Below are 15,689 nucleotides of genomic sequence, written 5' to 3'. Positions count from 1 at the left end.
TAATGATATTGGCTGATAGTTTCTTGTTAAAGTCAGATCTTGTCCCTCCTTAGGTATTAATGTTATATCAACCTCTTTCCAGCTCTCTGGCATCTTTCTCTTCTTACTTTTTTTGCAAGTCCACAAGCATGGTAACATAACCCTTCTTGTTCACATTTCCAACTTAAATTTGAAGTTCCTTTATACATTCTAGACAATTTCTCTGCTGACCTATACCAATGGTACATCATTTTATAAAAATCCTCTTTAAGATTACAACATAGTATAAATTTCAATCCTTTCAGCCACATATTTTCTCCTTGTTCCATCTTTATATTATAATCAAGAATTTTAGTCCACTTTATCATACATTCTTTCATCTTCCTTTCATTTTAGCTCATCCAAAATAGCTTGTGTTTTCTCTTGCCTCTTCTTAGTACTTTATACTATGTTGTATAAAGTAACCTCTTATGAAAGCTTTGCTTGCATCCCAACCATTCTTACATCTGTATCTTTATTATTTAAAAAAAACTCTTAATTTCTTTTTACAGTCCTCCACTATTGCTTCTTTCTGTAACGGCATTTCATTTAACCTCCATCTGAAAGAATTGGGATTCCCTTTAAAAACCAAACTCACTTCTAAATTTTCTAAAATTTAGAAAAGTCAATACCTGTAACACATAATTAACTATCATCACTTTCACTTTCCTGTTGCACCTTTAAAGGTTTTTGTGTAGTCTCATCTATCACACCAATTTTTACTGTCTCCAGTTCAAATTTTTCTAGAAATTCTCTCACTTTCTGCACAGAATTCAATCAAAACCTCCACTGTTTGAAAGTAAAAATCACTCCTTCCAGTTTGTCCCATAAAAATGGTATCTTTTCTGTTTAAGTCTATCAGTCAAAAAAAAGTACTCTTCTCTCTTATGCAGTATTCTAATCGGAATTTCTTTAAGCACAATTATATCTGTATTATCAATCTTCAATCTTGTATTAAAATGCTGATGCAGAACCTGGTCTCTTGTCTTCTTCTTGACAAAGTGCACCAGGACATCCCTTGGAACTTTTCTTAATTTTGCAAGTCTTGTATTTATTCAACAAACGTTATCAATTTCTGCCTCTGTATCTTCATTCCACTCCAAAAAAATTAATAAAGCTTTAATTATTTTTTCTCTGAGAGCCAGTTTGGTGTAGCGGTTAAGGTATCAGGCTAGAAATCTGGAGACTGTGAGCTCCAGTCCTGCCTTTAGGCACAAAGTCAGCTGGGTGACCTTGGGCCAGTCATTTTTTCTCAGCCCTAGGAAGGAGGCAATGGCAAACAACTTCTGAACAACCTTGCTGAGAAAACTGCAGGGACTTGTCCAGGCCGTTTCTGAGAATCAGACATGATTGAATGGGGGGGGGGAACTTTACTGTCTTCACCAGAATCCTCTGGAATCACTCTGAATCTCAAAATTCCTTCTCTCTCAACTCCAATAATGCCAGATTATCTAAATCTCTTTCTATCTCTCTGTTTATAACTTGTCTTACTTTCCAAACATTCCACTTTGTCATTAATTTGTTTTACATCTCCAGTCATTTGTTTTATGGAATTTTCCATCTTAACTTCTTTTATCTCCTCTTACATCTTCACAAGTCTTTCATCCATTCTCTCTTTAAAAGCTGTCAATTTAGTATTAAGTGGTTCAGAGAACCTTTTTCCCTATTTCCTCAAACATGTTCTGACTTTTGTCTCAAATGGCACTCCATAAGTTACAGTCACCATCACAATCTGGCTCATATTACCTTTATCTCTATCTTGTAAAGTTCACCAATTGTCTATGTTCTTTAATGCTAAACAAATAATATTCCCACAAAAGTCAAGTTCGTTTGTCTGATTAATTCCAATAGTTTCAAAAGTGCTGTCACCAAAATTTAATCTTTCAAAATTACTGTCCCCTTTATCTGTATTAAACTTTGTTACATCCAATTCTTAAGCTTTTTGCTGAAAATTTAAAGCCTTTAAAGCTTTCCCCTCCTTTAATCCAGAAAGAATGACTCACCAAGAAGATTTCTTTTATCCTGCTGCTCAGAAAATCTCTAACTGTAAATTGATCATATCCAATAGTGACTAAGGAAGTGAGGCGTTTGCAAATCTTATGTCCATATAGGCTGCATTATGGCAGTAAGCTTGAAATCCCTGGACCCCCAGCCGCTCGATTCATGATCCGATCACATAAACCTCAGTTCCTGCAGTCTTCTCATGAGGAGCAGCTGTCCAAAGTGCAAGTGGGCGATCTCATAATCTCTCCTTGTCTGGAGAGACTGCACACTGGCTAGAATTCACTGTCTGGCTGCTGATCACAATGCTGTCCTTGCTCCTTCAGGGATATCTAGTCCACCATAGAATCTCACTTGGAACCTCATAATCATGTATTTTCAAATGGCCCTAAATATCTCATCACCTAACACCTGACTAAAAAGTTGCTTTTCTACCAAATGTGTAGTTATAATAAAGTAAAACCTTCAGATTAATTTCATTTCCTAGTAGCTTCATGGATGTGTCCATGCACTATTCTTAGCAGCAGTAAGCAAGTGATATGTCAATAACTTCTGAAATACTTTTTAAATTTCTAATCCAGTCTAAAGTATTGGGATTTCATGGACGTCTCATATGCAAATATTAACCAGGTCCAATGCTGGTTAGCTTCTCAAGTTTAAAGTTAATCAAATTATCAACATTGTGTGTACCACCAAACAAGCCAATCATATGTTAGGAATTCTGAATTAGGAAAGCAGTTGAGTCCTGCTGTGCTTCCTCATCGAGGGGGGGGGGGCAGTATTCTTGGGAAGAATAAGCAAAGAACAATGAGAGTGTATGTCAATATACTCCCAGCAGGGTCACCCAAATTTCGAAGGTCATCCCAACTACCCCAAAAAAGGTAAACAGGCATCTAAATTAACTAGCAGTGATATAGGTGGATGATCACTTTAGCGATAACAGCGAAGGCATCATGTCATACTGTACAGAAGCAATGGTAAATCACTCTGGTATGGTACCAAGAAAACAACACAGATAGACAACACAGAAATAGCCCCAGAAAAGCAAGGAAAGCTCTTGAAAAGATCTCCAAACTGAGAATATTCCAACCCTGAATTGGTATGCTAAAGTATGCCACTTGACAGATAGTAACTGATTCAAAGAATAAAGATGGAAGGGGTATACTGAAATTGTGTACAATAGAGATGTCAACTTCTAAGATACCTTAAAAGATATTCCTTACTTATAAGAACGTCTAGTACTTGAAGATTTAAAGAGATCAGCACTCTGGTCATTACCAATTCAGAAGGCTATGGCAACTGATGGAGTATCTACAGAAATATGGCAAGCCTAGTCTGGGATATCCTGAGCCATTAATTCTCTTTCCAATGAAAGGGCTTGTGAAGTTGTCTTGATCAAAAGCATCTTTGTATCCAGAAAGACTTCTAGCACAAATGGAATCTTTCATCTGTATCTGAGTTCTTTGGTTCTTGACACAGATGTCAGCAATACAAATTGTTTTCTTTTTTTAGCATTCTTGGAGAGATATCTTGAAATATTTGAATTAGTCAGTGGAGTTTCTATTTGCCATTTCAGTATAGCATCTCTTGTTCTTTTGTGTTCAAATCTTTTATCTTGCAGTGATTGTTTTCTTTGTGTATAACTTGAATTGATTCTGTAAGCATATTGAATATACAACAGATCCTGATTTTTTTCCCCTCATTATTTTTGCTTCTACATCTTCTTTTCGGGAGTCCTCGGGGATTCCTTTAAATCTTAGTGTCATGATCACTGTTGCGATGCTTGTGACATCGCAACGGCTCGCATGACAATGCAGGGAAATGGGTACAAGGGCGGATTAAGGGAAAAGGCAACTAGCTAACAAAAAAGAGCAACAGGTGCTGGCAACAAAGTATCAACGCTAGCCGGAGGCATGGAAGAGAGAGATACAATGTCGCAAAGAAGGTAATTGACAAGACCAGACCACGAGGCGCGCCCAAGCTGTCAGAGAGATTACGAACCTGATCGCCTGGCAATGAACCATCACCGGCCAGGGAAGCAATCAAGGAAACGCCCGGAGCACAGGAGGGGCTCCACGACCCCTCACTTACCGACGACGGAACCGACGGGGCTCGGGGGCGCACCCAGAGTAAGAAGGGGTGGAGCGCTGACCGGCGCGGGCTATTTAAATCCCGTTCCGGCGCGCTCCACTCACTCTCAGCTCTTCTAAGGGCATGCATTCTATTCCCAAATAAAACCAGAACCTAAAGTCTACTCTAGCGTCTGTGTTTTTATTGGGTCTCAGGCAGAGCCTGACACTTAGGTTTAATTGTATTTGCTGAGAATCTATTGTCTCCAAAACATCTTCTATTTTGTAATATTTTAAATCTCGAGTTTCTTGTTCTTTTAAATTTTCAAAATTTTTTCAATTTTGGTATGTCTTGTATGTTGGCTTGTACATTTTTTGTAAATCCTCTTATTTCGGTTTTCAGCTGTGCATTGGAATCCTCTAATTTATAAAATACTTTGTCTTGTAGTTGCTGGAATTGATTACTCATTTGGGTGGATAATGTTTCGAACAACTGACTAATTCTATCAAATTCTGATTCTTTAGATTCCCTAGTTTCTCCTGATTCTTTAGAACTTTTAGGATCCACATTTCCCTTCCTATGCTCATGAGATATTCTTTTATCTTTTTCATCTTTAAAGGATGAAAAAATATTCTCCATACAAATTATATTCTACTGCTTATACATTAACAGATGAATCACAGACGTCCCCCTTAGGAAAGAAAAAAACACATCGTTTTTGGCTCCATCTTGCGGCTTCTATAATTCCTGTTCCAATTACACAATGTTCCAGTGTATGAGAAATGATTAATAAATCAGTTCATTTTAAGGAATTTCAAGGTCAATGTCTTATCCAAACAAATGCAGAAAAAAAATAATTGTTCAGAAATATTACAGCAGGTTACTACCCCTTTCCAAGCCTCTTACTATCAGGACCTGTCCCTTTAGCTGAAATTTAACTCTACAAAAACTGTGTTGCAGTCCACACTTAAGTTCCAACTGTAACTATTGTTTTTTATTTGTCCCCTATAAAAGGTATATAATGTACACAAATTAAAATTAAATTCCAAGAAATAAAAGTTTACTTCTCACCACAGTTTTCTCTCCAAAGTATTTCTGAAGCTTTTAAAGTCACTCTTGTGCTGTTTCTCCCAATGAATGTAAATCCATTAAGTCTCTCTTACTGTTTCTCCCGATGACTGTAATTCCCATTAGGATAGCACAGTTTTCTCTTTAAGAAATGAGTTATTTATAATCCAAAGAGCAAAAAGCAAAGAGAGATGATTATAAGTCTGACTGTTTGTAAATCCTGTAAGATAAATAATCTCCCAAACTCCCAAAATCGACAGTTGTTATTCTTCCATCAGTTATTAGGAAGGAAAAAGTAAGGGGGAAGAAAAAGGAAAGTTCAAATAGTCCAGGGCTGGTTGGCCTCTCTTTTTTCCTCTGCTTGCACTGGTGCTCAGTGTTGGATCAAAATTAGTAGCCTGGGGGGTACTATCCCTTTTCAGCCACATTTCCTGAGCAGAACCTCCAATATAAACCCTGGGGTTAAGGAAAAAAAGAAACCAAAACACAGAGCAGGACAGGAAAACTCCTGTCTACAGCCACCATTAGCCCCTCCCTCCAACCAGAGAGGATCTTGTACTTCAGAACCAAATAACCCATGACTTATGATGGCTTGTGGAGAAAGGAAACACATTGCAGCACCAGTTCTGGGGGGGAAAAGGCTATTTGCAGATTGGAACAAATTAAAATATATGCAGCTCCTGAAAAGAACCCCAATAAGTCTTCTGTGCCTAGGCATCTTAAGAACTGCAGAGGCTATGCAATAGTCCCAAGAACTCAAACCTTTGTCTAAAGCAGTCTTGATGAACTGCAGAATCAGAGTAAGACTACATAAATCCACAAAAACGGAAAAGTCCCAAGCAATGTAGATTGTGAATTCCTTTTAGACATGACGACTTTATGGGTATCTTTACAAAATGGACATATTTAACCACATTCTCTCAGTTGAAGAGGATATGCAAAACAAAGTAGAAAGGGACAATGAGAATATTCCATGGCAGTGTTTCTTAAGAGTGGTCCTAAGACCCCTAGGGGTCCCCCAAGATCCTCTCAGGGGTCGTCAAAATCAAAATTATTTGCCAACCTATATTGAAGAATAATACAATATTAAAATCCTATCAAACAATTGTGAGAGTAGCAGCAGTGAATATGTCAACTTTAATTTTTAATACGATAAATATCAATAAATATAACCCATACAAAGGAAAGCTCTTTTGGGTCCTCCATAATTTTTAAAAGTGGGAAGCGGTCCTGAGAGAAAAAGGTTTAAGAAACACTGTTCTATGGTATAGTCACCAGCAATGACAGTCAATTCCTGCTCTTTGGCAATTTTGGTCAATTGTGCAGTATCAAAATGGGAAGAATGCTCACCACAGGAGGAGTCATAAATAATTGGAAGCTTTTGATGACTCAGCATTATCCTTGTCCAGTTTAAAGGCTGGTGGATAGAAGACACTCTAAACCTTTTACAAAAAGTTGTCTTCGCTGTTGTCATGGATATTTGGACACCTTAAGGAAGAGATTCAGAGAATGATCATGTGGATCCTGGGATTCCTGTTCTGACTGAGAAGTTACATCAAAGAGTAGATTATGATGGTCCTATCCCTGCAACATCTGCAGTCTTCTGCAGACCCTATGTCCCATTGAGATCCACAGATTCAGAGCCAAAAAAACCCACTGCTGCTGAGTAAAGGAACAGAGGGCTAAACAGCAGAGAAGCAACAAATGTTAAGCCCATTCCTGGAGAAAGGCTGCCTTCTTGGGAATCACAGTCATAATGAACTGAATCTGGATGAGGTTAGCTACTACAAATTTTGTAAACCAGCATTTAGATGCTGACACAGCTACTGGAAATGGTTGCTTCAGCTTACCTTGCACTCTAATGCCCAGCATCTTTGATTGTGAATCACTTACCTGGATATTTTATCTCTTGCCTGTACCTTGACCATTCTTCTAACTCAGACCTTCTTAGATACTTTGCTTCTTACTGATTTATTGATAACCTTTTGGAATTAATCCTTCAGTAGGACTGATTTACAACCTCTTGACCACCATCTCATCATACTCTCAATCCCTGTGTATAATAGTTGTAAAGATACTGTGAAACTGTAAGTATCCCAAAACAAATCAATGTACCAAGGGAAGTCAACATCTCATACACCTGAATTTCACTGGACTCTCTTAATCAGAGTGCAAACCAATTCAATTTCTGCTTTTCTCAAAGAAACTTATCTATACAAGTAATAGCACCCTCTGACTCTATGAACCACAGTCAGTCACATAATGGAAAGTGTTATCTATTACATAAAGCATCACAATTCTTCATGAAAAATGTATGCTCCTGCTCTTTTAATTTCTGGAAGATCATAATATAGAACTTCTATCTCTTCTGGTATATGCTGAATATATACTAAGGAAAGCTGGATTGGTAGAAGTTGTTTGAGACTTTAAAATTGGAGGAAGAAAAATCAATAACCTATGCTATGCTGATGGTACTACCCTCTTCGTCATCATCCTAGCACTTTCCTGCAAGTATACAGTCCACTTTTCGGATCAATGAACACCATTTCACATGATCAAATGCAGCAACCTGGTCCGACTGGATGATTTTCATGTGTGTGTTGTGTCCTGCCACCTTTGCTTTGGTTCTCCTCATGGGTGTTTGACACTGAAGTTAAAGTGGTAGGTGGTGCAGGAATGGTGTGGGGTGTTGCTCATAGAACATGGCCATACCACTGTAGGCGTTTTTCCTGCATTTTTTCTGTTATTGGTGCAATGCCAATCTGCTGCTGGACTGCATCACTGCTGATGTGGTCAAAAAGGGAAACACCTAATGACCAACGGAGCACGCCTATCTCCATGGCATGTAAAGAGTGCTCAGCACTTTTGGTGGTTGGCCAGCTACTCAGCACCGTACAGTGCTACTGGGTGGACCATCATTTTATACACTTCTGATTTTAGATGAATTGGCATATGCCTATGCAGAGCACTCCAGTTATCTCCTTCCACCACAGCCATGTTGCATTCACTCTCACACGTACCACCTCATTAAAGTTGCCGTCACTTTGCAGATGGGATCCTAAGTAACAGAAGGAGTTTGTCTTTACTAGATCTTTGCCACTGACCTTGATGGTGGAGGTGCTTGGGCTAGTCTCTAGATACTCAGTCTTCTTGAAATTGAGGCGCAAACTGAATTGGCTAAGATGGTCATTCCATGTCTGGGCACAACGCTGCACTTCTTCCCTGGAGGTAGCTGTGAGCAAGACATTGTTGGTGTAGAGCAAGGCCCAGATGGCAGTGTGATGCAGGTCTTGTGTGATACATGATGAGAATGAACAGCAATGGCAATAATGCTGAGCCTTGGCGCACACCAACTTATACAAGAAAGCTGTTGAAAAGGCCAGTGGCGCATAATGCTGGTATTAACATAAAGCATCTGGACCCATTTTATGAGTAGTTCAGGCACACCATGGTCACATACTGTACCGTTATCAGTTGATGCGGAACATGGTCAAAAGCTTTTTCTAGTTCAAGGAAAGCCAGGTATAATGACTTTTCTCTATGATTCTCCATGAGCAAGCGAGCCGGTGGTACTCAAGCCTTTGACAAAATCTCATTGGTTGATACTGATTTCAACAATGTCACAGAGGCGCTAGTTGAGGATCGGCTGAAAATTTTTTATTGTGTGCAACAGGAGGCAGATTGGTCAGTAGTTGGAGCAGTCTGCCGATGCACCTTTCTTCTTGAAGAGGGGAACTGATACTTGTGTCCCAGTCAGACCTGTGGATGGAGCCTACAAAGGCACTGAAAGAGTTTGTCATCCAGTCAGCTGCTGTGTCATGAATTTCTTTCAACTTCCAGACATCTGCTGGTAGATTGTCTGGGCCAGGTGCTTTCAAATTCTTCATGCTGCTGCTAATTTGGTAACCTCTTCAAGTTTAATACACAGGACAGGGCCAACGTTAGCTAAGCCATCAGGAATTGGCGGATGTGGAAATTCAACATCAAGAGATTTTGTCAAAGTGCTGCTGCCAGCATTTCAGGATTTGGGGCTTATCCTGCAGTTGCGGTCCATTTTTGTCCTTAACATACGTGTAGTGTTCAATGTTTTTTGCCGCCTTGGCGCACATTTATGCTAGTTAATAGATGTTTTTCTCACCTTCCTTTGTGTCCAGTTGTTCATAAAAGTCCTGGAAGTTATTGGCTTTGGCCTCTGTGACAGCTTTCTTTGCTGTTCTTCTTGCAGTGATCTACTTTTGCCACTTTTCGACCTGATAGCTGAAAATGCAAAGGATCTGTAAGCTTTAGTAATAAAAGTCAAGGACCCCAGTGAAAAAATTGGACTAAAATTAAATTTAAAGAAGACCAAATTAATGACAACAGGTAGAATAACCAGCCTTAGGATTCATAATGAAGATAGTAAGTGGTGGATAGCTTCTGCCTTTTAGGATCAATCATCAACAGTAAAGGAACAAACAGTCAAGAAATACACCACAGACTAGCACTTGGATGAGCAGCCATGAAGGCCTTGGAAAAGGTATTCAAATGCTGGAATGCGTCTATACCTACAAAGATCAGAATCGTGCAAGCCATGGTATTCCCTGTGACACTCTATGAAAGTGAAAGTTGGACTTCAAAGAAGCAGGATAGGAAGAGTATTGATGCCTTTGAACTTTGGTGTTAGAGAAAACTCCAGAATATACTGTGGACAGCCAAGAAAACAAACTGATGGCTCATCGAACAAAACAACTGAGAGTTCTCACTCAGGGTACAAATGACCAGACTCATATTATCTTACTTCGGACCTTCCGAAGGTTCTTTGAACCGGAGAAGGCTCTAAAGTTGGAAAAGGTGGAAGGAAAGAGAAGAGAACAACCAGCAGCAAGGTGGATAGAGTGAGTTTCAGTGGTAATAGGTGCACTGTTGGAAGACCTGGTGAGGACTGCAATATTTAATCTAATTCTCCCCACTCGAAAAAGCAGGATGCATGTAATAAACAGTAGATTTCAAACCTGAAGCAATCACTGAAAGGGGTTATAAAATATGCATAAAAAGTAGAGCAGTACTGATGGTAGGACAAAGAATGTAAAATCTGAACAAAAAAGCAAGTGCTTGTGATTACTGGAATTATTAATGCTAGGACTACTGGAATCACTGAAGGTACAGGGACAGAAGGGTAAGCAGTAATAAGTGAGGTCTCCATCAAGATACCAAGTTTTAGAGCAATGGAGATGGAAATCAACTCAGCAGAAATGGGTTACGACAGTCCAACAGTATAAACACATCTGTTATTGTGATAGGAACAAAAGCACCCCGAGACTTAGATGACTCTTCTTGGCCACATCCATAGAAGAACCATTTTTATATATAGATTCAGACTATTTAGATTTTTCCATGGTTGATATGGCTGTTGATTGATCAACCAAACTGTTTTATGGAGTCTCCTATGAGAGTCTCATAGAGATCATTAAAGAAGCCATGCTCTGAGAAAACAAAGATACAGAGTGACTTGATGCAAAGGTAGAAAGTGCTGGGGTTTGGGACTTACAACCAATTAATATCAGAGAAGGAAGAGCTTGTCCCCACAATAAATGCGAAAGACAGAACCAATTTAAGCAAGTTTATCTTGAAAAATGTTGGGAATGAAAGTCTACCAAATGTCCTTTCTTTAAGCACCCTAGGCACAAGTATCCATAAGAAGAAAGAAGATCACTGCCAAAAATTTTTGTACTTCCTAATCCTTACTGCCAGGATTGTACACTTCCAAATAATTATTTGAAGCAGAAAGAGTTTATGGGTCAGATCCTGTTTTGTTCAGAACACCATGAACCGTTTCAAGTTTGGACGATTAACTTCTTGAAAATTATCAGACCAAACCTGGAATGATTGTATCAGTGTGATCTGGAAGAGTAATTGAACATTTTAGAATTCTCAAAATGGTACTTACTGAGTACACATTCTATACAAATTCAGTTTAAAGGGCTGGGTTTTAATTTAAAAGTCCTAACAAATCTGGAATCAGAGTATTTCAAGGACTGCTAAGACCATCAAGCTAGGTTTTATGGTAACTGTATTAGACTATGTTATTCGTACCACAGCAAGCCACCTATTGAAATGAACATCAGGAAAAGGGCTCTTTTTGTAACAATGCCTTTAACTCTGGAACTTTTCCGTTTTTCCTAATCTCCTTTCAACCAAGAATGGAAACTATTTTAGTGAGCTCTGAAACGTGTGCAATCAGGTTTCAAAAAGTGAAACCTGAGGACTTTAAAAAAGACACTAGAAACCCTGCTTGTTTGGGGCTTATTTAAATGGACCCAAACGGTTAACTGATTAAGTCCAATGGCTTTAAACAACCTGCTGTTTAAACCAGCAGCACCAACCCAACCTTGATTAATCTTCAGAAAGTACATTCGGATAAGTGACCACTAGAAAATTCCAGGACTCTTGGAAAAAAACATCCTGAAAGAAGGCAATGGCAAACAACTTTTGTATTGTTGAAAAGGAACAATGGATGTGCACTAAGAATTAAATCTGATTGAAGGGAGTTCTTAACTTTGTGTAAATCCTTGACAAAATCCTTATTGGACCCAGAAGTTTATATCAAATGCCTCTTTTGAGTAAATTGACTGGAAATTTGGTAGCCCTGAGCTAAGGAATTGTTACCGGCTCCAATTACCTTGATTTTTTTCAGTCTGAGTTCAGACGTGATTTGGTGGCATAATTTTACAAAAGTGACAGAAAAGATAGAAGTTTGCTATACCAATGTGGTTTTTCACCAGCTTTCAGAATGGTCTCTTATCTGGTTCCACTACAGCCTGCAATTGCAGTTCCAGAACTTAGTAGACCAACAGGAGCTGTACCTTCACTTACACTAGGAAGGTATGAGAATAGCAGGAAAGACAATATATCTCATATTAGCTGCTCTGAAGCTTAATGCACAAGTCATGATCAAGTAGTCTAATTCTTCTTCACTGCACCACTATGGCAGATTAACTAAAAGTTGTAGTCAGTTATTGTTACAATATTGTTTATTTTTAATTTTGTTTCTCCATATAGAAAATTGCTCTCTTTGGGTCAGTCAACAGAAATTCTTAAGAGGAACATGCTAGACCTTTGGTTTAAGACCAAAGTTAAATTAACTCAGGCAGCTCAAGTTCCACAAAACAAAGAAATCAGAATCTAAGGCTGACAACTTACTATTCATACAGCCCCAGATGGGAAGAATGGAACACCTTATCCAGTCTTGTACTGTCTGGAAAAAAACCTGATCCTTATTATACTGCTGGAACTATTATACCTCTTCTTCTTTTGCTCTGTTTATTAAATAAGCTGTCAGCAACTATTTTTCACTATCTAGAGCATTTTTTTTCTATTTTCAAAGTTTCCTCAGTAGTGTTTTTCAAATGCTTACTGTAAGCAAGAATAAGGTGACATGTACATGGAAATACTGATCACAGAGCACATGTATATAATTGTTCTTCTTTACTTACTGAGTTCATTACAGAGGCAAAAGTTCAACATGGAACTAATGTATTCACAGATTAAAATGTTTAAACTGTTATAAGTGTTCTATTTCCCTGGGAAGTTAGCTGCCTCCAAGTTCCCAATAGCCTGATAATGCTACTTTTCCCACCTCATCTTGTTGTAACATGCTGACTAGGAAACTGCTCTACTCCTGGATGCCTGACCACTCTTCTATTCATTTACCAGCTAAATGTCTTTAATTACTTTTCCATGTGCTTAACCCAGATAACCCACACAACATGTTGGGCAACCACCAAACATACTATATTATGTAGTATTTTAATGTGTAAACTAGGTTAGTGTGCTTGCTAACTATTACTTCTATAAAGGATTTTCAGAAATTTGTGAGTCATGAGGAATACCTGTACCAGAAAGGAAGTTGGACTATATGATCTCCAAAGTCCCTTACAATCCTTACATTTTTTGTTTCTAAATTTGAAGGAAACAAAAAAACTGCTCAGCATATATGCTGAGATCATTTCTCTCTGACAATTCCTGTTTTGTGCAGAGCCTCCCAGTTGAAAAAAAAATGAAGTAAAATGGGGAAAGAACCTTTTTTGATGAAGAAAGGTTCATCCATCTATTGCTGCACTAAAGCATAGCTTTTGGTCATGCATTGTCTTTCCTAATTTAGATACTACTGTATGCAAGTACAGAATACGACACATAATCACTGATACAGTTGTTGCATGGAAATAGAGCACACAGCTTTGAGAGGCATGCACATGGAGCTGTGAGGGAGGAAAGGAACACCCACATAGACTTATCAACCTTGGCAATCAATGGGGTGACAGGTATCACAGCCAGATCACCCTCAAAGCCTTCAGGAATGTTTTTATCAGAAGCAGCCATATTAGTGATCTGTCCTAGAACCACTGCCAGTTAAAATAAGAATGTAAATTTTAACACCACAGGTACCACAGTGTACCTTTGCTTAAACCTCTCACAAATTGTTGCTGATATCTATTCTTGAAGCATAAAATTTTGTTACCATCACAATAGAAGTTCAAGAGATGGTTATGAATTATGACACCTGGAAGATTTTTGTTAGTTATTAAAATTATGCAGATCTGAAGAAACTCCATGTTTCAAATTTAGTTTTTCATATGTGATGGCACTTTGAACAGATGAACTGCAATTTTTACAATATAATTTTTCCATAAAGACCTGGCATCCAAGTGGATTTAAAATGCTAATTGTAAAAGTTACAATGTTCATACCACAGACCACTGCAAGTGATTTGGGGGTGCATTACATAGATGTATAGATAGAGTGATTTTATATTAGGTTTGTGTAGGTAACATAAAAATAAGAAAAGTTGAAGAGCATGTAAGCAAAACTAAGGTTTAGACAAGTTCTCATTCTCCTTCAAATATAGTTACAAATGATGTGTAAAAGGACTAAGTGCTACATGATGCTTACTATTCTTTAAGAAGATTCCATATAATTAGAATGCAGTTCTCAACATTAGTATACCAAACACATTTGAGGCTCATTCATTTCATGTAAAAACTTTTAAACATAAGCTTCCCATTGAATAATAAAGTAATATACTAAATGCTATCTTGCAAGCTTCTGCATTAGCAACAACATATGAACAATCAACAGATTTCCCATTTTAATTATTAAATTGCCAAGTATCAAAACTTTTGGGGACTAATATAAATTATCCAAATGCCAGTAGATTATAGGCATCACCAATTTTTGTAGTACTTCGAGGAAATGTATCAAACATTGCAAGGAGGAGCTGAACACAACGTTTGGTCCCTAACTTTGACAGTAGATTGATAAAGAGATCAAAATCCTCAGACTCTATAGTTCCCACCTTCAGTCCTCAGACAGAAAGTACGTCTATGTTAATCAACAAATACCATCTTCCCTTATAGGACTGAGAAAAGAGGAAAATATAGGGAGAAATTCAGGACTCCCCTTGCGCGCACAGGATTCGTTCCAGATTACTACGTAGTTTCTATGAAGATAACGGGAACGTTCCATGCTGAACTGCACAAACACAAAACATTGATATGATTCATTACGCTCAAGGTCTAGAAAAAGGGGAGTACTCTAGTTTTGATTTTTATGGGACTCGTTTCAAAGGAAAGAGGGAGAGGGCAAGCTCCAGTCGATGGGGTGGCCTTTTGTTTGCTTGCCTGCTTCGGGCAGAGAGTGGAATGAACCTTTGTGATGGAGCGAAGGCCTCCGACTATATTACTTCATCCGCTGCAACTGTGGTTAAAGTAAGCCGCGCTAATTTGCTTTGAGCGGCCATTGCCCAGACCGCCGCTGTAGCGGTTCCTTGTCCATGAAACCCGCAGTCCCTTCCATCCGTCTCGTAACACTCTATTCCCCAGCGTTCTTCGTCCTGCGCGGCTGCAGAAGCGCCATGTTCCTTAAAGGGGAACAGACCGGACGGGCCCAGTTTCTCCCAGCCTGGCCCGTTCTAAGTATTATACGCGACTCACCCGTTGCTGCTTCAGGGAGAAGGAAAAGAAGCAACCCAGCTGCAGTTGTCATCGTCAAAGTACCCGAACAGCAAAAACTTGCAATGAAGGCCTGTAACCATCTCCGAAGGGAGACCGCTAGCGCCGCCATTGTCCCGTCCAAGTCCCACTACCTCAACCTTCTCCTCCCCTTCACAAGCATCTCATAGAAACAAACACAACCCTCTGGCGCCGCATCCAAAACCCTCCCACTTTTTCCGAACCTCCCTCCCGCGCGACAGACATAAGAGTAACCCTTTCTCCTTCTCAGACACTGACTAATACAAAGTAGTCGATCTGGCACCCAAGGTCTTTTTCTGATTGGGCAATTCCGCCTCGAGGTTCCGCCCACATTCCTCCCGCCTCCTTTTCTTGCTGTAGCAAAAGAAAGTACAAAACGAACATCAAGTTCGAAGTCAAACAAGAAAACGTATAATGAAATAGCGATGCGTACTGTACTTAATTGCAGTGCGAAATACGCATAACGGGCCACCATGCGGCTGTGCTCCAGAAAAAAAAAGTGAGCGACTATGTGCTCTACATTAA

General features: G+C 39.0%; 1 protein-coding gene across 1 annotated transcript in view; it reads right to left on the bottom strand.

The window, feature by feature from the left end:
- TGFBR1 (transforming growth factor beta receptor 1) overlaps positions 1–15,364 on the bottom strand; it is a 62,202-nt gene extending 46,838 nt beyond the window's left edge. The window contains exon 1 of the mRNA XM_063304276.1: positions 15,126–15,364. Within this exon, the coding sequence (XP_063160346.1) occupies positions 15,126–15,255 (130 nt within the window). The 5' untranslated portion in view covers positions 15,256–15,364. The remainder of the gene's footprint in view (positions 1–15,125) is intronic.
- Positions 15,365–15,689: the final 325 nt, after the last annotated feature.

This window comes from Candoia aspera, chromosome 4 (assembly GCF_035149785.1).
Source record: "Candoia aspera isolate rCanAsp1 chromosome 4, rCanAsp1.hap2, whole genome shotgun sequence".
Taxonomy (NCBI): domain Eukaryota; kingdom Metazoa; phylum Chordata; class Lepidosauria; order Squamata; family Boidae; genus Candoia; species Candoia aspera.
Note: the sequence above shows the minus strand (reverse complement) of the source record. Positions and strands in the feature narration are given on the sequence as shown.